The 19,569-nt window shown below is 40.2% G+C and overlaps 1 protein-coding gene across 9 annotated transcripts in view; it reads left to right on the top strand.

The window, feature by feature from the left end:
- The first annotated feature begins 2,561 nt into the window (after positions 1–2,561).
- The window catches only part of LOC132868945 (uncharacterized), a 43,956-nt gene continuing 26,948 nt past the window's right edge, over positions 2,562–19,569 (top strand). For 8 of the 9 annotated variants that reach the window (XM_060902279.1, XM_060902276.1, XM_060902274.1 and 5 more), the window contains exons 1-10: positions 2,562–2,678; positions 6,619–6,666; positions 10,520–10,615; positions 11,113–11,169; positions 11,266–11,283; positions 11,378–11,440; positions 11,572–11,610; positions 11,693–11,722; positions 13,282–13,317; positions 17,737–17,787. In XM_060902279.1, the coding sequence (XP_060758262.1) occupies positions 2,612–2,678; positions 6,619–6,666; positions 10,520–10,615; positions 11,113–11,169; positions 11,266–11,283; positions 11,378–11,440; positions 11,572–11,610; positions 11,693–11,722; positions 13,282–13,317; positions 17,737–17,787 (505 nt within the window). In that variant the 5' untranslated portion in view covers positions 2,562–2,611. The remainder of the gene's footprint in view (positions 2,679–6,618; positions 6,667–10,519; positions 10,616–11,112; positions 11,170–11,265; positions 11,284–11,377; positions 11,441–11,571; positions 11,611–11,692; positions 11,723–13,281; positions 13,318–17,736; positions 17,788–19,569) is intronic. The other variant, XM_060902280.1, reaches the window with a different exon arrangement.

Below are 19,569 nucleotides of genomic sequence, written 5' to 3'. Positions count from 1 at the left end.
ATTAATACGGCTTGTTTTGGAATCGCTCTACATCTCTTACAGAATTAAAAACAGGTAGAATCATGAAGGTGGGGAGAACGAGAGGAAGCCACAAACTGCTCTTTAAATATGACTTCATTTCGGGAGGTTTGGAGCCAGGTTCTGTCCCCCTGTGAAAAAAAACCCAACCTTTAATGGTGATTAATGTGGAACGGTGTGTGTCTCCACATCCTGCTGAGCTGTATTCTTCCTTTCTGCTATTTACAAAGTTCCTTTTTAAAGTTTCACAAAAGAAGGACATTGTTGTCGCGGATGAAAAGTTGACTTGTGCGAGCACTGGTTCTGTCATCATTAGTCCTGAGTGTTATTCCGATTTATTCATCTGACTATCAGTGAGATGAAAGGAAGTGGTTATCTTATTTATCCGGTTGTTATTGGTGACATTTTCTGGACTCTGATTGGTCAGAAGGTGTTGGTTAATTAACAGTTATTTGCCAAAGGTGAAGTGAAATATTGAAATAATATTACCTGGCTTTTTTTTTCATGGTATATCGGATATATTTGAGTCAAAGACGAGGAGCTGAATGAAATATATCTGATAGACCACAAAAAAAGCCAGCCAATATTATTATTATTATTATTATTATTATTATTATTATTATTATTATTATTATACATTCCTTTTGGTGTTCAACACGTCTTTCTCTTTCAAAATTCTCTCAAAATCTTCTGTATTTAACAAAGCAAACCTGGCGGCCATGTTTGTTTACAAATTGTCACAGTCACTTGCTAGCGCGAAAGTTTTACGTCTCTGACGTGTGACGTCATGTTGTCTTGACAACTATGCAATATCGTAACCCATATTCAACGCTCATTGTCCATTGGGTAGAGTGACGTAATACACGTAGGATAAGCGATATGCTAACAATATTGCATGCTATCAAACCAAATGAATGAAACCTGCTAGAAGGGAATAGAACATGTTTTTATTCCATGGAAAACGTGTCCTGGAGGTATAATAGCGGTGAATAATAAATGAGACAAAGTTGAGGTCGAGGTGATTGTTCACTGATTGAGCCTGAGGCAGATAATTGTTTTAGTATAAATACACAGGTAATTATTTAAAAAAAATCATATTAAAAGTATAATTTATTTCCAAGTTCAAAATCTTCATGTAAATGTAATAACTTTGCAGCGCGGATGTGTATCACTTCTCTATGCTGAGTCACATAAAATCCTTTGTTTTAAAATCGATAAAATAAATCCCAATCCCACCTTCCCTTAGAATAGTTTTAGACTAAACTTCGGAGCATCTTTAGTGCTTTTAGGAACAGCATTTTCTTTCGTCATTTGTAATTCTTTCTCACTTTTGGTGGCGAAGTGATCGGACGCCGTTTTGCCGAGTTGCTCGAGGTGATTATCAAGAAACAGCCCGAATCTCTCGGCCAATCAGAACGCATGATTTCCTACAATCACCTCTGTATTTATACTAATTCTCTCTAACTGTAGCTCTGACAGTAGCGTAGTTGCAGATCAAAGGGTTTCTTTATTTAGAATGAATGCAGTCGTTCTGATACGTTATCATTTCTATAGTAACGGCTCATTCACAGGGACATGCACAGTGGATGATCTGCTAATAATAAACGGATTAAATGTGTGTGTAAGATGTTTGCTTATCGTTTACAGGCGGAGTCTGCAGCGTCAGCGCTTTGGGACGTTTTCAGGACAGAGGAGTTTACGCTTCTTTGCAGTTTCTCGGTAACATGCTGTAACAAGCTGCGTGCATTTTATTTTTCTCCTATTAACCGAGAAGAGAGACTGGTGAGCTGCTGTAACCTCAGTGACGACAGGAACTCACTCTGACATTCACCATCATTAAATGTAGCTAAAAATGGATAAAAAGCACGACGTGTCGTTTGTGAATAAATATGAAATGAATAGTCATAAGGAAACTGCTGTAGTAAAGAGGAATAAAGCGCTCGAGGACATGCTGCTGGGGTCGCAGTAACTCCATTTCATCACTCAGTGGTGCTTCCTGTTCCCAGAAGTTCATGCTCTGTAGTTTCACAATGACACAAATCTAACAGAAGGCAACATCAGCATTTTGTAACATGACTCCTTCACTTTGTTTCTGCTGTAAATCAGTGTGTGTAGATTTCCAGAGCGAAAGCTGCACTCAGGATATGGTGCATGGTGACCTTAGGTGACCTTTTGGGCTGAAAATCGCCCATCAGTGAGTTACTGCATATCTGAGGTGGAAGATCTGAAGCCTTTGAGACATAAAATGACATGAAGTCATACATGAGACTTGTACCACATGAATCTTTGCTCTGTTCTCGTGATGATGGTGGAGTGATGAGGTTAGACCTGTTCCAGGACTAAACTCTGGTGTGGCCTGATGGAGGAGGAGGAGGAGGTTAAAGAAGAGAGGAAGAGGTGGATCTGGTGGTCAGGTTCCTTGGTACCCAATGGCGTTGGAGAAGGCAGGGCTTTAATGGAGGGAAGGAACAGGAGTGTCAGGATTATTTAAAGGGCACACAGACACCATGACTGACCATTAGTGCTGTTCCTCAAGTTAGTCTGATCACCTGTCTGTCCATCCATCTGTCTGTCTGTCTGTCTTTTGGCTGCCATGTTGGCTCAAGTGCTCCTGAAGACGTCGCTGCTGCTGTGGCTGGTGCAGCACACCTTACAAGGAGGTAAGATGCAGTGAAGGAGGAACTCATCCTGCTCAGGTAGAGATGATGAACAGTGATGACGTGTCTGAGGGTTAATAAATCAGAGTAGCGAGATTAACAACTCTCCTAAGTGCAGAGAAAAATGCGTTTTTTTGGGAGTAAAAGTTACTTGGAACCACAAAAGTCACATCATTAAAAAAATTATAATTAAAAAATGAGATCAAACTGTAATTTAAGTGTAATATAAAACAAATGATAATTTTATAAAATTGATGCGTCTCTTTTAAAAAGGAAATTGTTAAATAAATTTCGTATAGAAAGTAAAAATGAGAAATAATTAGAAATTATGATTAATAAATGATTGAATACGGTTTCAGCTCTTCGCCGCCGCTTCTTAGTGACGTTATACAAACAAAACACAGAAACAAGGAAATAAATGATAAATGCGTGTTCAGACAGAAAAGACATTTATTTTCGGATAAATTATAAAAATTAAAATTATTATTTTTAATTTGGATAAATTGTGCATGAAGTACTTTAATTGTTAATTAATTACAGATTAAATATTGGATATAACTCTCCAAATAATAAACTTTTTAAAATAATTAGCAATAATAGTTTTAGGTTTTGCAGTTAATGACACGATGCTGCTGAACATGTGATCTCTTTTTTATGGATTGAAAGTTATTTCACTGTATTTTTATAAAAGTGACTTTAATAAACATGAAATCATTAAACACTAAGTTTAAATCTCCCATCATACTGAGCGTTGTTTTATTTTCAAAAAGTCATGTATAGCGCGTGTAGGATGTATGACCTGTCATGTTTGAAGAAACTCTGAGGTTAGAGCTGAGAGAGAAGAAGGTCTGAGGAGGAAAAGTCCGTGACTGGGACGAGAGGTTTCTGAGTCAAAGCGCTGTATAAATACATTTAACAGAAAACAATTTTCCAATTTGTCCCTCTGTAGAAACCTTTAACGGTTCTCTATAAAACACGGCCACCTTTCAGAAAATGCTCTTTCTGTAGAAAGCTAGAACATTTCATCCATCCATCAAAAGAACCCTTGAGGGCCCTGGTACTGTCATTAGACATCATGGTTATGTCACTCATCGATCAATCAATCATGTTTATTGGTCCAGTATGTTGACACACACAAGGAATTTGGTTCCGGCAGTTGGTGCCTCTTTAATGATATGGAAAAAAAAGGTGTGTGTGTGTGTGTGTGTGTGTGTGTGTGTGTGTGTGTGGTGGGGGGGTGTTTGTTAAATATATATGTAAGTTATGTGTATATCTATCTATCTATCTATCTATCTATACACACACACACACACACACACACACACACACAAAATGTGTGTACAATATGGACAATATAGACATTACACAATATAATAAATATACAATCTACAATAACTATATTATATACACATGTCTAGAAATACCTGTATTATACAATATCTATCCATCATCTAAATATCTATAATATCGATGTATAATAATAATAATTTTTATTTATAAGCACCTTTCATGACACTCAAGGACACTTTACAAGAATAAAACAGACAAAATAAACAACAGATAAAAACCACACAATATAAAATTGAATTTTTTTTTTTACAGGAAATAAGCTAAACAGCAGATAGAAACTAAACAGCAAAATTAAGAAAAAAGAGAGAAAACGATGCAAATTACAAAGAATAGGCTCTTTTGAACAGGTGAGTTTTGAGTCTACATTTGAAAAGAGGAAGATAATAAGCAATATCTATAATATATTATGCATAAAAATCTATATCAATAATATACACTATAATATACAGTATACATTATAAATATGTATGCTATCAACGATATAAACAGTATAAACAGCACCCTTAATGTTATGTTCAGTGTCCAATTACTTAAAGGTGCATTAAGCAATTTTCAAAAAATCAAACTCTTAAAATAATAACAACCATTAAATGTTTTTCAGCTGTGCCTAAAGTTCTATGTAGAACCCTAAAAGCACGCCTAAACAACCCTTGAATTTTTTTTTTCTAAAAGTGTGTGTATTAACGGAGTAAGTGTGCCGAACAAACTCATTATAATTATTCTTAAAGTTTAACTTCTAACACTCTTGGTGGGGCAAGAAACAGTTCCTCAAAGGTTCGTTAAGGGCTTGTTAGTTAGTAGAACCCTTTTCAAAAGGGCAACACTCAATTGTAGGGTTCTACACAGAACCTTTAAGAGTTCCTCAGAGGGACAATCAATGAACCTGTCATTAAATGTTTTCTATAATGTCTTTTATATGATATGTCTCAGTTTATGGTTCAAACTCAGTAATCAATTAACTAATTAATTCATTATTAGTTAATTAGTAATAGAGATTGAGTTTGAGGATGAAGGATGTGGACCACAAACTGTAGGAAATGTTCTCAGCAAAGGTTAAAAACATGACGTTCTTTTATATTTTAAATATTTTACATTTCGAATAGTGTATAAAGTTTTGTGACGGGTTAAAATAAAACCACAAACTGAATGCAAAAACTACCTCCTTTTGATTATTATTATTATTATTATTATTATTATTATTATTATTATTATTATTATTATTATTATTAACAATAATAATAGTAATAATAATAATAATAATAATAATAATAATAATAATAATAATGTGCACCCGAGTTGTGATCTAACAGTATTGTGAAATTTTGCTCCTCAGTAAAACCCAAACACAGTGATTTAAGATTTATTCTGTGATGATGAACAAATTATTGTGGATTAAAACTCTGTTTTTGGTGATTATTTCTGTGTCACTAAATTTATTTTCAAATCTACTTACCTTCTAACTGAAGACTAACCTGCTGAAGAAAACTAACCTAGCAACCTAAAAACTAGTCTACTGACTAAAAGCTAACCTATCATACGAAAGCTAATCAAGCAAGTGTAGGCTAACCTAGTGACCAAAAACTAGCCTAGCATGTGGCTAATTCTCCACTTTAATCTGGCATCTTTAATATAGTTGGATAAAACCAACCTAGCATTTGAAACTAATCTAATAACTAAACATTTGCAATTGAAGCTAATGATCGACAGCAACTGAAATCTAATCTTGCAAAAGACATTTAATTTAATAAGTGAATGCTAATGTAGCAAGCATAGCTCCTGTGGAACTCTATAAATGTGTGTTTGCTGCATCGAGGTTTAATTCTGACTTAGTTGCTTGAGGGATTTTGTGGGCGGAGTCACAGGCAGCATGCTGTCAGTCACAGATTTCATTAGAATATTAGGCCACACCTATCCATCTCAATTCAGAATTATTAGTAGGTTTAGCTGGCATTTGAATACTTTATAACGTTTAAGTGTTTTTTTCTTAAATTTAAATATCATTCATGAGTCATGTAATAATGATGACTGATATTTTACAAAGCCTTCACATGGTTGATGATAATTTTATAATCACAATTTAGAAAAAAACCTTCATAAACACGTTCCAGTGACTCAGACACTTTCCAACTGACGCATCCGTAAAATCCTCATTACGTCGTTCATGTCCTGCTGTGATGTGGCTGCAGGCGCAATGGGTCAAAATGTGACGACCAGCTGCGAGAGCCGACTCTCACGGCACACACAGGCCATCCGTTTGTTTGAGTGTCTGTGCTCATCAATGGCCGTCTGTTTCCCGGCGTGTGCTGACTCGGCACCAAGCCCAAGCCCCTCAAACCGACCGCCTTCATCCCAAAGAGGACAGAGACGCCCAATACTCAGAGCTGAGGAGAAGATAAATATCACATGCACTCGTGCACTGCTTTCGTTTTTGTGTTGCTTAGTAGCTGTTTGGACAGACGTCAGGGTCCACAGAGGCGTCTGCTCTTGCACTGTCTTACACCTCAGTCCTGAGAACATGCCACACACTTCCACACTTTTAATCTGACATCTTTCACTTGTTTAATCAATTAACTAATTTAACTGTTTTAACCAGGAGTCGGACGTCCAGCTGGACCGCTGGGGAGACTGACCCCAGGACGAAGTAAGTCTTTATGTGATGTGGAAAGAACAGTGAATCGACTGAAGAGCCTTCAGTTTAGAGATATCTTTAATTATATGAATAATAATCCTACAATTGATCTGATGAGTTATTATTCCAATAATTATCTCAGTCAGTCTGTAATTATCTTAATACATAATCCAGTAAATATTTGTGTAGCCTAGTAATTATTCCAGTAATTATCTCGGTAATTATCTCAGTGATTATCTCAGTAATTATCTCGGTGATTATCTCAGTAATTATCTCAGTACTTATCCCAGTAACTACATTAATTATGTCAGGATTTATCTGTGGTTATTTCAGTAGGCCTCTAATTATCTCAATGCTTACTCCAGTAATTATCTCATTAATCCAGTGGTTGTCCCATTCGTTATCTAAAGCTATTCTAATTACTTCAGCACTTACTCCAGTAGTTATCTTAGTAATTATATCAGTAGTTACTCTAGTAATGATCTCCTCATTGATCTTGGTGCTTTATTCTGATATGTAGTAATTATCTCAAGAGAAATTTCAGTGGGTTTTTTTTTTTTGGTCTATTAACTCTCCCGGCAGTCTAGTAGATCATTTGGATAATTTCTGAGATCATTTTTAAAACAGTAGTTATTCTATTAACTACTTCCTGGAAGATATCTGAGAAGTCCCAATATTATTAGATTAGATTAGATTAGATTAGAAACTTTATTGTCTGTTCTTCAGTAAAAAAACAGAAATTTGTCTTAGACACGGCTTCAACAGAAATTAAAAACACACTTACGAACACATTCACACACAGCAACAAATAGTGCAACCCATTTTGTGCTGTTTAGAACAGTTATTGCAAAGGGGATGAATGATTTCTTATAGATGTTTTTTTCCGGGCCAGTGGGGTTCTGTATCGTCTGCCAGATGGCAGCAACATGAAGGAGTGGTGCAGGGGGTGGGAGGGGTCTTCAGTGATGAGGGTGGCTTTCCTCGTCACTGAGCGCCTGTACAGTTCAGTCAGAGGTAGCTGGGCTGTTCTGGTTATTTTACTGGCCTGATTTATTATGCGGGAGAGTTTTGTTTTGGTGCTAGTAGTGAGGAAATTGAACCAGGCTGAAATATTTTAGATGAGAGTGGATTCAGTGAGTGATCTATAAACAAGTGTTAAAATGTCTTTGCTGACATTAAAAGTCCTCAATTTCCTGAGCAGGTAGAGACGCTGTTGTGCCTTTTTGTAGACAGAGTCAGCATGTTGTGAAGAGGACAGGCAGGTGTCGATCTCTGTCCCAAGATACTTAAAAGTCTGTACCTGCTCCACCAGCTGACCGTGGATGCTGAGCGGTTGGAACAAGTGCTCTGGGTTTTTGCCCCTGGAGCCACAGCACAGTTCCTTCGTCTTTGAGATATTCAGCTCTGATGAGCTTTCAACAAAGGTTTGGACCAGGGCGTGAACTTCCTGCTGATGATGTTGCATTGCCTGGGAGTCAGTCAGATGGGCTACCAAGGCCATGTCATCTGCGTACTTTAAGAGAGTCATTCCTTCTCTGCTACAGGAGACACTGTTGGTATAGACAGAGAAGAGAATGGGAGACAGAACACAGCCCTGGGGCAGCCCTGTCTTTAAAACCATTGTGCTGGATTTAAAACCATTTAAAACACATGCTGTGGTCTGTCTTTTAAAAAGTCCTTTATCCATAAGATAAGTGCAGGGTTGACCAGGAGATCAGAGAGGCAGTGCAGCAGAGTGTTGGTGTTAAGTGTATAATAATCAAATATTCCATGCACTGAGAGGCTCCGGTTGAAATGATGGAACAATGGATTCTCTGAGGTGACTGGTACAGTACTGATTTCTTCGGGCCAGGCACTTCAGAGAATCCATCATTCCCGGAGCCTCTCAGTGTATGGTATATTAGATTTATATCCCTCATCAAAAAAATTCCAAACTAAAAGTGTTAAAGGAACAGTCCACCGTATTTCCATAATGAAATACGCTCTTATCTGAATTGAGGCTAGCTGCTCCGTACCTATCCGAGCTTTGCGCGACCTCCCAGTCAGTCAGACGCAGTCAGATGTGCTGTCACTCCTGTTAGCAATGTAGCTAGGCTCAGTATGGCCAATGGTATTTTTTGGGGCTGTAGTTAGATGCGACCAAACTCTTCCGCGTTTTTCCTGTTTACATAGGTTTATATGACCAGTGATATGAAACAAGTTCAGTTACACAAATTGAAACGTAGTGATTTTCTATGCTATGGAAAGTGCGCACTATAATGACAGGCGTACTAACACCTTCTGCGCGCTTCGACAGCGCATTGATACGGAGCTCAGATATCAATGCGCTGCCGAAGCGTGCAGAAGGTATTAGTACGCCTGTCATTATAGTGCGCACTTTCCATAGCATAGAAAATTGCCACGTTTCAATTTGTGTAACTGAACTTGTTTCATATCACTGCTCATATAAACCTATGTAAACAGGAAAAACGTGGAAGAGTTTGGTCGCATCTAACTACAGCCCCAAAAAATACCATTGGCCATACTGAGCCTAGCTACATTGCTAACAGGAGTGACAGCGCGTCTGACTGCGTCTGACTGACTGGGAGGCCACGCAAAGCTCGGATAGGTACGGAGCAGCTCGTCTCAATTCAGATAAGAGCATATTTCATTATGGAAGTACGGTGGACTGTTCCTTTAAGATTGAGTCTCGGAATAAACTCACTGGAGGCAGCCATGTTTGTTGTTTATGTCGGCACGACCTTTGACCTGCTCATGTGCAATGTACCATGCTATCACCTGCCTCACTAGGCATGATCATGATGCATAGATCTACACAGAAACGCTCACAGAGCCCCAGCTGTGACTCGAGTCAGCTGTAGAGCTTGAAATTGTGACATCAGTTCATGATAGAGTATATCCAGGATACACCATGACTGATTCGCACCATATCCATTTTTTAAATTTTATTTTTGACATCACGAGGTACATTGCTTAATTGCTATTTTATGTCACGTGAGCCATCCTTGGCCAATCCCTGCACAGGAATTTTTTGATGAGGGAAATAATGATTATTATCAGGACTTCAATGGTTATCCCAGAGACACCGTACCAGTCAAAAGTTTGGACACCTTCTAATTCAGTGTCTTAAAGTAATGATGGATGTCATTTCTCTTTACTTAGTTGTTTGGCTCTTGATATAATATGAATTACTAGAGATGTGGATAGAATAGTACTTTTCGAGAATATTTTTTATTATTTACTTTTTACTGTGTGATCTCAAACACATTAAGAAGGTAAGAAACTCGTCCACTAATGACCTTTTGACGAGACACAGCTGTTAATTGAAAAGTGTTCCAGGTGACTCCCTCATGAAGCTGGTTAAGAGAATGACAGTAGTGTGTAAAGCATCATCAAGGGAAACGCTGGATACACTGAAGAATCTAAAATTTCAAACATTTTGCTTTTTAACACTTTTTAAAAATTCTATATATGTTCCAGATGTTATTTGATAGTTTTGATGTCTTCACTATTGTTCTATGATGTATAGAATTATCACAATACAGAAAAAACGATGAATGAGTAGAATAGGGGTGTACAAAATTTTGACTGGTGCTATAATTAACAGGATGACTACTGATATAATTATAAAGGTGGGATAAATACTGTATGACAAGTAAAATATCTGGATAATTATTGAGGTTTTTTGGGGGGAGTTACAGATGAGAACTCCCAGGATAATCAGTGGAGCGTCTCAGTTGTTCAGTGTTCTTGTATTTATCGTCCGAACAACTGATCAGTGATTGTGCCCAATATTACAATTGTTCCTTTTTTTTGTCTCACTGTAGCTTTTTTGTCTTTATTAACCTTGTGTCTCACTCCTCAGGTGCTGGTCTTGGTGGTGCTGGTCTCGGTGGTGCTGGTCTTGGTGGAGCTGGTCTCGGTGGTCTCGGTGGTGCTGGTCCTGCTGGACCGCCTGGAGGTGTGTATCACGATTATGTTCTCTATGCTAGATTTATGCTGTTAAATAATTTCTCATCATGAATTAATTATGAGGGGCGGCACGGTGGTGTAGTGGTTAGCGCTGCCGCCTCACAGCAAGAAGGTCCTGGGTTCGAGCCCCGGGGCCGGCGAGGGCCTTTCTGTGTGGAGTTTGCATGTTCTCCCCGTGTCCGCGTGGGTTTCCTCCGGGTGCTCCGGTTTCCCCCACAGTCCAAAGACATGCAGGTTAGGTTAACTGGTGACTCTAAATTGACCGTAGGTGTGAATGGTTGTCTGTGTCTATGTGTCAGCCCTGTGATGACCTGGCGACTTGTCCAGGGTGTACCCCGCCTTTCGCCCGTAGTCAGCTGGGATAGGCTCCAGCTTGCCTGCGACCCTGTAGAAGGATAAAGCGGCTAGAGATAATGAGATGAGATGAGATGAGAGAGAATTAATTATGTTCCTACTTGTTATTATTTTTTTGCTCGCTCTCTCTAGGAGCTGGTGTTCTCGGAAGCCGTGGCTATGCAGGAGGAAAGCCTGGAAAAGTAACAGGTAAGGAATTTGAGTCCCTAAACCTGGTTAATTTGCAAACCTACACAAACCTGTGTATTTCTCTGTATAATGCTCTCCGTGTTCTGTTTCACACAGCTGGACTTTACCTGGGAGGTGAGTGGACATCATTAAAGCTGTTTTGGTGGTGGTGAAGGTCTGAGTGAAATGGAGTGATTAGCAAGGATGTGTTTGTGCTGTTTTATCTCAGGAGCAGGATACGTGCCCCGAGGAGGACTGAAACAAGGATACAGACCTGCTCTGGGAGGATACGGTAGTAAAAAAATAAAATACATCAGACACTGCATGTGTATTAGTGTTTGGTGTTGTATGTTTCATATCCTGTACATGTTCAAACTTTAAAAATAAAAAATAAAAGCAGCTTGTTGGTCCGGTGGTTTCTAGGTGCCAATCCTGTAGTGGGACTGGGCTTTGGAGGACGAGGTGAGAGAACACATGCTTTTTTTTTTTTGGATTTTAGGCAAAATTTCAGGCATAAAGTCACTGTCTGATTTTTTTTTTCCAGGATACATCAATGGTGGCAGATATCAGCCAGGTGAGTACGTCGTGCCTTTTCTAAAAGCATCCAATAATCTAAACGGAATTAATTTACACCAGGACTGTTTGTTGAGGTGTTTTTCAGTTACCTGTCGAACATCCGTCTTTTGTTACAGATAAAAATCCATTAGAATCAGTGCAGCAGTTTAGACCAGTATCGTTTTAAGTGCGTATTACATCTGTAAAAACATGACACGAGTGTTTATACTTCAGTCCTATTTTTTAGCACATAAGTGAAACATAATAGAAATCCACACACAATAAACCCCGCCTCCTATTTTGTCAAATTAAAACATTGTGTTCAAAGACTCAGGAGTTGGTGCTTTATAACACTGATGTCTTTCCGTGTCGTTGTTTATGCCGTAAAGTTGTGCTGCCATGAATCTTACGTGAGCAGGTTTATGGCTGATTGGCTACTCTTCCCAGGCTTCCCATCCCCGACACGTCTTTTCAGGTTTTCATCTTGCTTCTCGTGAAGATTTCTTAACTGTTACCTTGGTGATGATTCCACTCTGGACTTAGAAACATTTCCCAGTCTGTTTCAGAGATCCTTCTTAGTGCTGACTGGTTCATTTACAGAGTTCCTGAGACTTGCACATTTCTTCCAGAGCTGCTGCTTTGTGGCTGAACTCTCGCTTCGATCACTTACCTGCTGTTGAAATCTCAAATCGTGAAACTCGTGCTTCAGAAACGTAGGCAGTGTAAATCAGCAAACGTTTACTTACCTTTGGCTCACACCTACATCTCGCTTAGAGTGTAAATTCTCTTCAGTAATTTAAAAACAAATCCCTCATATTGTGACACGCCGCGAGTTGGCCTAGTGGTTAGTGTGTCCGCCTCTCGATCGGGAGATCGCGAGTTCTACTCGTGGTCGGGTCATACCAAAGACCATCATAAAAATGGTACCTACTGCTGCAATACAGCAAGGCATGCTGCAATACAGATGTGGGTGGGGAGTCAAACTCTCGCGGTTACCAGAGGACCCGCCCCCCACTGTAATCCTAGCTATGTAATAGGCGAGAGGCCGAGGGCTACGGAAACGAAGATCGGCGCCGCCCTATGTGCCACATGGTGTGGGAAGGACTTTGACTTTGATATTGTGACACGATTGATGCTTTTCACTGTTACCAAACAGGGTTTAAACAGCAGTTTGTCAACAATTAAGATATTTTTAATTTGTTAAATTTTTTTTAATTTGTTAAAAAATGAAATGTCTTAGTAAGTACTTTTTAGTGACATTTAATATCGTAGGATATCTGCAAAACAACTTCCTGATCTTGCTTACATTATAGCAGCTATAAACAATTGTTCCCTCACCAGTCTTTTTTCTCCTCTCTCTTTAAAATTAATAAGACAAAAAAAATCTCAGCTTGTTACATGATGTTACTGAGAAATTGGAAAGAAGTGTAAACTTCTCTGGCTGTTACAAAGCGCTGACACGCAATATCTTCTGACCAATCAAAATCCAGAATTCAAAAGTGATGTGGGATAACATTGTGCATGCTTATTTATTAACTTTCCACTCACATTCAGTGTAATCATCTTCTGTTTTTTTAGGCTATGGTGCTGGTGGTTATCCTGGTGCTGCACGTGGTGAGTTAATAAGTTTTATACTGTTACTCAGAGCGTCTCAGAGCATCTCTGAGTGTCTCAGAGCATCTCAAAGTATATCAGAGTGTCTTAGAGCACCTCAAAGTATCTAAAAGCATCTCGGGGCATCTCAGAGCATCTCTGAGCATGCCAAAGTGTTTCAGAGCATCTCAAGGCATCTCAGCGCATCTCAGTGTTTGAGTGTCTTGGAGCATCTCAGGGCATCTCGGAACGTCTTGGAGTGCCTCAGCACATCTCTGAGCATGTCAAAGTGTTTCAGAGTGTCTCAGGGCATCTCGGAATGTCTCCGAGTGTTTCAGAGCATCTCAGGGCATCTCTGAGCATCTCAGAGCGTCTCTGAGCATGAGTGCTGCTTCGACACTCATCTACAGTCCACCACAAGTCATGTGTCAGCTACACATACAGAAGTGGTGATAGTGTTAACAGACACATGTAAATGGACAGAATGATATCTCCTTATTACTTTGGGCTCACTTTGAGGAATGTTTGTGTTTATGCGAGCTCGTTTTCCAGATCACGCTGATCGATGACGTAAACAGAACGTAGTAGATTTCTTTACCTGCAGGTCTATCACTACAGTCTGGATTTTTGGGCTCTCATACAGGATGAAGAGTAATAATCTTTAAAAAACAAAACAAAAACCCTGGCCTTTGTAATAAATGTGTTCACAGCTGAGTAAATGTACAACTTCTGCAAAGATTTAAGAGCAAACCTTATAAATTCACCGTGAAGGATAAGAGAAGTCTTTCTCTGTGTGGTACAGTGCACAGTGATTCAGAAATTCAGAAATGGAGTTTGTAGATAACAGTACCTGTGTGTGCCACCGGTAGGTGCTGCAGGAAGAGGCATGCCTACAGGAAGTGGCACTAAACTGGGTAAAAAAAAAAAGAAACAAAACAAACACAAAGCCTGTGCATCTGTTTTGTCTCTGGTCTTTTTCCCTGTGATGTTTTTCTATAAAGAGCCCTAACCACACCTCGCATTTTACTGCATGCGGCAGTTCTAATCACAAAAAAGAACCCGACACTCGCTTTTGTCTGCAGGTGTGTGGAGGGAAAAAAAAGGCGCGTCTTTTTGAATCGCACTCACATTTGCATTTTTTTGTTCAAGCACAAGCCTTTGATCCTCCTCTGAACCCCAGGCACCAGTATTTCCAACCTTCTCCATGAAACCGCTTGAATAAAGAGCACTGGTGTGTTGTTCCTGTGTGTTACCGCTGCAGATGTTTCCCGGGTCACAGCACGTTGTTGTTGATTGGAGAACGTTGGATCAGGGTGTCTTGTGTGTTCGTCTTTGAATCCGCACAGCAGTGATTTTTATTTTTTTTTCACAGAAGTGCATGGCAGCATCCTGAGTGTGTTCTACATGTGCTTGTGTTTTCACACACACAAAAAAACCCCTCCATCAAAAGCATGACACCGAGTTCATTGTAAATATTGTAATGAAAAAACAAACAAAGCTGTACTACATGTTTGTGATGTTCAGGATATCCTGCAGGACAAGTGCCGCCTGCCGGACCGGGGTTTACGAGCGACGCTAAATCGACACTCACACGTCTTTTATGTCATTTATGCATCATGTGTGACTTGAGTACATCACTTAGATGCTTTTAGAAAGTGACATTGTGAAAAACTTGATTGACATCTCACCTTTCTTTTATTTAAAATGCAGATCAAAAAAGAGAAAGAAACAAAAGATCAGAAATAAAATAAGCAAATAATAAACATACAATAAATAAGAGCATAAATAAATAATATCCACTCTCCGGCCACTTTAATAGGAACGTGTTGTTGGTTCTAAGATCCCTGTTCTTGGCTGCAGGAGTGGAACCCAATGTGTTCTTCTGTTTTCTGTTGCATGCTGAGATGCTTTTCTGCTCACCACGGTTGTAAAGAGTGATTATATGAGTTACTATATCCTTCCTGGCAAAAAAGCTTGAACCACCTTGAATCTGTCCATTCCCCTCTGACCCTCTCTTATCAACACGGCGCTTGTTTCCACCCACAGAACTGTCGCTCACTCACTCAGTGTTTTTTGTTTTCTGCACCATTCTGTGTAAACTCTAGAGACTGTTGTGTGTGAAAACCCCAGGAGATCAGCAGCTTCTGAAATACTCAGACCAGTCCATCTGGATCAAACCAACACCCAGACCACAGTGAGAGAAAGTCACACTGTGAGATCACAGTTTTTCCCGTTCTGATGTTTGAACATTGTGAACATTAACTGAAGCTCTTGATTTGTATCTGTGGGATTTGATGCATCAAGGCTGATTAAAGAACTACAGAAAACAGCAGGTGGATGTATGGGTGTTCCTAATAAAGTGGCTGGTGAGTATATGATATATAATATAAAAATTCATAATTTAAATTTAACTGAAAAAAATTTTCAGATGTGGTATATTATTTATTTTAGTACTAATTAAAATAAAAGCAACAATTAAAAGACTGTAATATTTAATGTAAAAGTAAGGGGGATTGTCCACATAGCGTTTTTTATGTAGACAACTTTTCAGAAAGGCGCCGGTGTCGTTGCTCCTTTTTCTGGCAACCAATCATATGGGTGGGACTCATCACCTTAGTAACCAAAGAAAAAGGGTGAGAAGTTTGTTCTGACTGTTTCTGTTGATCCCAAGCTGTAAGAAGAACAAATGGATAATAAAAAGCAAAGCAATGATGCTAATCTATTCAGTAGTGGTTAGAGTGCTGATGTGTTGACTGTTGCTGCACTACTGACCATTTCTGAGTCGTGATTTGGAAAGATTTTGGTCCATTTGTCCTTGTGGTTAAAAAGAGAAGCTTGACACAATTGTAATTAAACCCTGAAATGAGAACAGTCTTCAGACTGAGCTGCTGGAGATCTTCACCTCTTTGCTAGTAAAGCCATGGCCTAATGGTTAGAGAAGCAGCTTTGGGACCAAAAGGTCGCCAGTTCGATTCCCTGGACCAGCAGGAATGGCTGAAGTGCCCTTGAGCAAGGCACCGAACCCCCAACTGCTCCCCAGGTTGGATGTACATCGCTCTGGATAAGAGCATCTGCTAAATGCCATTAATGTAATGTAATACTAGTAATGTCACAAAGCTTGGACAAACTGAGGATCGAAACTTCTATGTCCATAAAGATTTGTAGGTCTCCAAAGGAAGAACTGTTCATTCATGGTGGTGGTGGATCCCACCATGGTCTATCCCAGGAATGCTGGTTGTGAAGCAGGAGTAGATAGGCTTTCTGGTATGTTTGCGGAAGGTGGGAGGAACCCAAACAACATGGAGGAACATGCAACATGGAGGAAACCTATGGAAATAAACACAGACAGTAACCTGAGTTCAGGGTTGAACCAGGGGCCCTGGAGCCATGAGGCTTCAGGAGGAAGCACCGATGCTGAAGCTCTTGGTGAGAAGATCTTGTATGGATTCATGAAGCAACATCTTCACCTAGAACCTAAAGCATGAGTTGGTCTTAGAGGTTCTGTGGAGGACCATGCAACAGAGGTTTTCTCCATCAGAGATGATGCTAAGTAGAACATTCAGAAACCATAAACCTTCACTGATCTAAAGAACACTTGAGGACCTCAAAATTGTTGGAGTTCAGGATTTGTGCATCTCCAGTTGAAGACCTACTGATGCTGAAAGTCTTGGTGAGATGATCACCAGCTAAACTGTAAGGACAAAAGTCTTGGATGGAAACACATACAGGCTCCAACCTGGAACCCTGAAGAATTATTTGGTTTGTAGTTTTTCTATGTAGGCCCCTACAACAAAGGGTTTCCTTGTCTGAGAGGATTCCAAGTAGGAAATGAAGAACCCTTGAGGAACCCTCATTTTTGAAGAATGTTGGATGGAACAGCTCTGTATTGATTCAAAATTTGGATAAATTGGTAAACTAGTTTTGGAAGACAAGAAGTCTTGAACATCCTGTGAAAAGTTTTTGATGTAATGTCGCCCTCTCAGGGAACAAAAATGCCTCTTAAGGTGTTCGTTCTGCATCATCAATAGTACAGGATGTCAGAATTCCTGGTTCTAAGATGTCCAACACTTTTTCCTGTGGTCCTTCTGTACTTTGGGTTTGTGGTTTCATGGATTTCTTCAGTGGTTACCAGGCGGCGGAGGAAATGAGATCTACTCCCGGGGTAACTTGCACTTGTGGGATTGTGGGAACTGTGGAATCTTTTCATGTATTCAATTGATTATCCACATTCCTGCTCACTTCTCTCAGCTAACATTTCATTTCTGTTTTTCTTACTTTTTTTGTTGGATCTTGTCCTTCATTCTTCTACAATAACAACGTTATTAGAGTATAATTAAAAATCTGTGTATAAATGTGAGTCTGAGCATTTTGGCTGACAATACAAACCATTATGTTGGTGTGTGTGTGTGTGTGTGTGTGTGTGTGTGTGTGTGTGTGTAGGTAATGGGGTTGCAGGAGGATTGCCCATTGTACAGAGACAGAAAGACATTGGTAAATGGTTTCTATTTCTGTTTTCATTTACACGACAAAATGTACATATCACACTTTATATATAATCACAGCTTTAGAGGGCAAATAGAAAAACTACTGCGTCCCACATGATTAGAAAAGGAACAAAAGTGTTTTTAAACTGCTCATGCTACTCATCAGTCCAGTTGATGATGTGAATATGATCTGGACAGATTCAGAGTTGAGTTAAATGATTAGATTAGATTAGATTAGATTAGATTAGATTAGATTAGATTAGATTAGATTAGATTAGATTAGATTAGATTAGATTAGATTAGATTAGATTAGATTAGATTAGATTAGATCAGAACCTTATTGATCCCTTTGGGCGGGTTCCCTCAGGGAAATTAAAATTCCAGCAGCATCATTACAGATAAACAGAGAATAGAAATAGAGAAAACTTCTAGAGAAATTAAATTAAGTATTTACATATACAAATATAAAGAAAAAGATGGGGGGGGGGGTCCAGCAGGAGAGGTATTGCACTTTATATTGCACGTTGTTCGGTATTGCTTTTTGTCAGGCTCGGCTACTGCTCCTTCCCGTCCTCTGTCCTCCTGTTACCCCTCCCCCCTCCAAAGAGGAGTTGTACAGTCTGATGGCGTGAGGGACAAAGGAGTTTTTGAGTCTGTTCGTCCTGCATTTGGGAAGGAGCATTCTGTCACTGAACAGGCTCCTCTGGTTGCTGATGACGGTGTGCAGAGGGTGACTGGCATCATCCATGATGTTCAGTAGTTTGTCCATAGTCTTCTCCGCCACCGTCACCAGAGAGTCCAGCTTCATGCCGACCACAGAGCCGGCCCGCCTGATCAGTTTGTCCAGCCTGGATGTGTCCTTCTTGGATGTGCTGCCCCCCCCCCCAGCACACCATGGTGTAAAACAGGACACTAGTGACCACAGACTGATAGAACATCCACAGGAGTTTCCTGCAGATGTTAAAGGACCGCAGCCTCCTCAGGAAGTAGAGTCTGCTCTGTCCCTTCCTGTACAGGTGGTTGGTGTTGCAAGTCCAGTCCAGCTTGCTGTCCAGCCACAGCCCGAGGTACTTGTAGGAATCCACAGCCTCCACCTCGACTCCCTCGATCAGAACTCGTCGTGACCTTGGTCTGGACCTCCCAAAGTCAATGACCATCTCCTTGGTCTTCAAGGTGTTGAGCTGCAGATGGTTCCTGTTGCACCAAACAGCAAAGTCTCTCACCAGGCTCCTATACTCCTCCTCTCTGTCATCCCTGATACACCCCACGATGGCTGTGTTATCGGCGAACTTCTGAATGTGACACAGCTCTGAGTTGTAGCAGAAGTCCGCAGTGTACAGGGTGAAGAGAAGAGGGGCCAGCACCGTGCCCTGGGGTGCTCCAGTGCTGCTAATCACAGTGTCAGACATGTTGTCCTTCAGTCTGACATACTGTGGCCTGTCGGTGAGGTAGCTGGAGATCTAGGTGACGAGGCAGGGGTCCACTCGCATCCTGTTCAGTTTGTCCTGAAGCATAAGGGGCTGGATGGTGTTGAAGGCACTTGAGAAGTCCAAGAAGAGGATCCTCACTGTGCCATTTCCCTTATCCAGATGCGAGTGGGCTTGGTGTAGCAGGTAGAGGATGGCGTCTTCCACACCAACACCTGCTTGGTATGCAAACTGCAGACAGTCCTGGGCGTGTTGCACCTGGGGTCTGAGGAGGCTGAGGAAGAGCCGCTCAAATGAGGAGTTAATACTGACACAGTGTGTGGGCTTCTCTGAAGTACCTGTGTAAATCGAGTCTCGACACG

This window comes from Neoarius graeffei, chromosome 20 (genome assembly GCF_027579695.1).
Source record: "Neoarius graeffei isolate fNeoGra1 chromosome 20, fNeoGra1.pri, whole genome shotgun sequence".
Lineage (NCBI taxonomy): Eukaryota > Metazoa > Chordata > Actinopteri > Siluriformes > Ariidae > Neoarius > Neoarius graeffei.
This window is presented reverse-complemented; position numbering and strand designations above follow the sequence as displayed.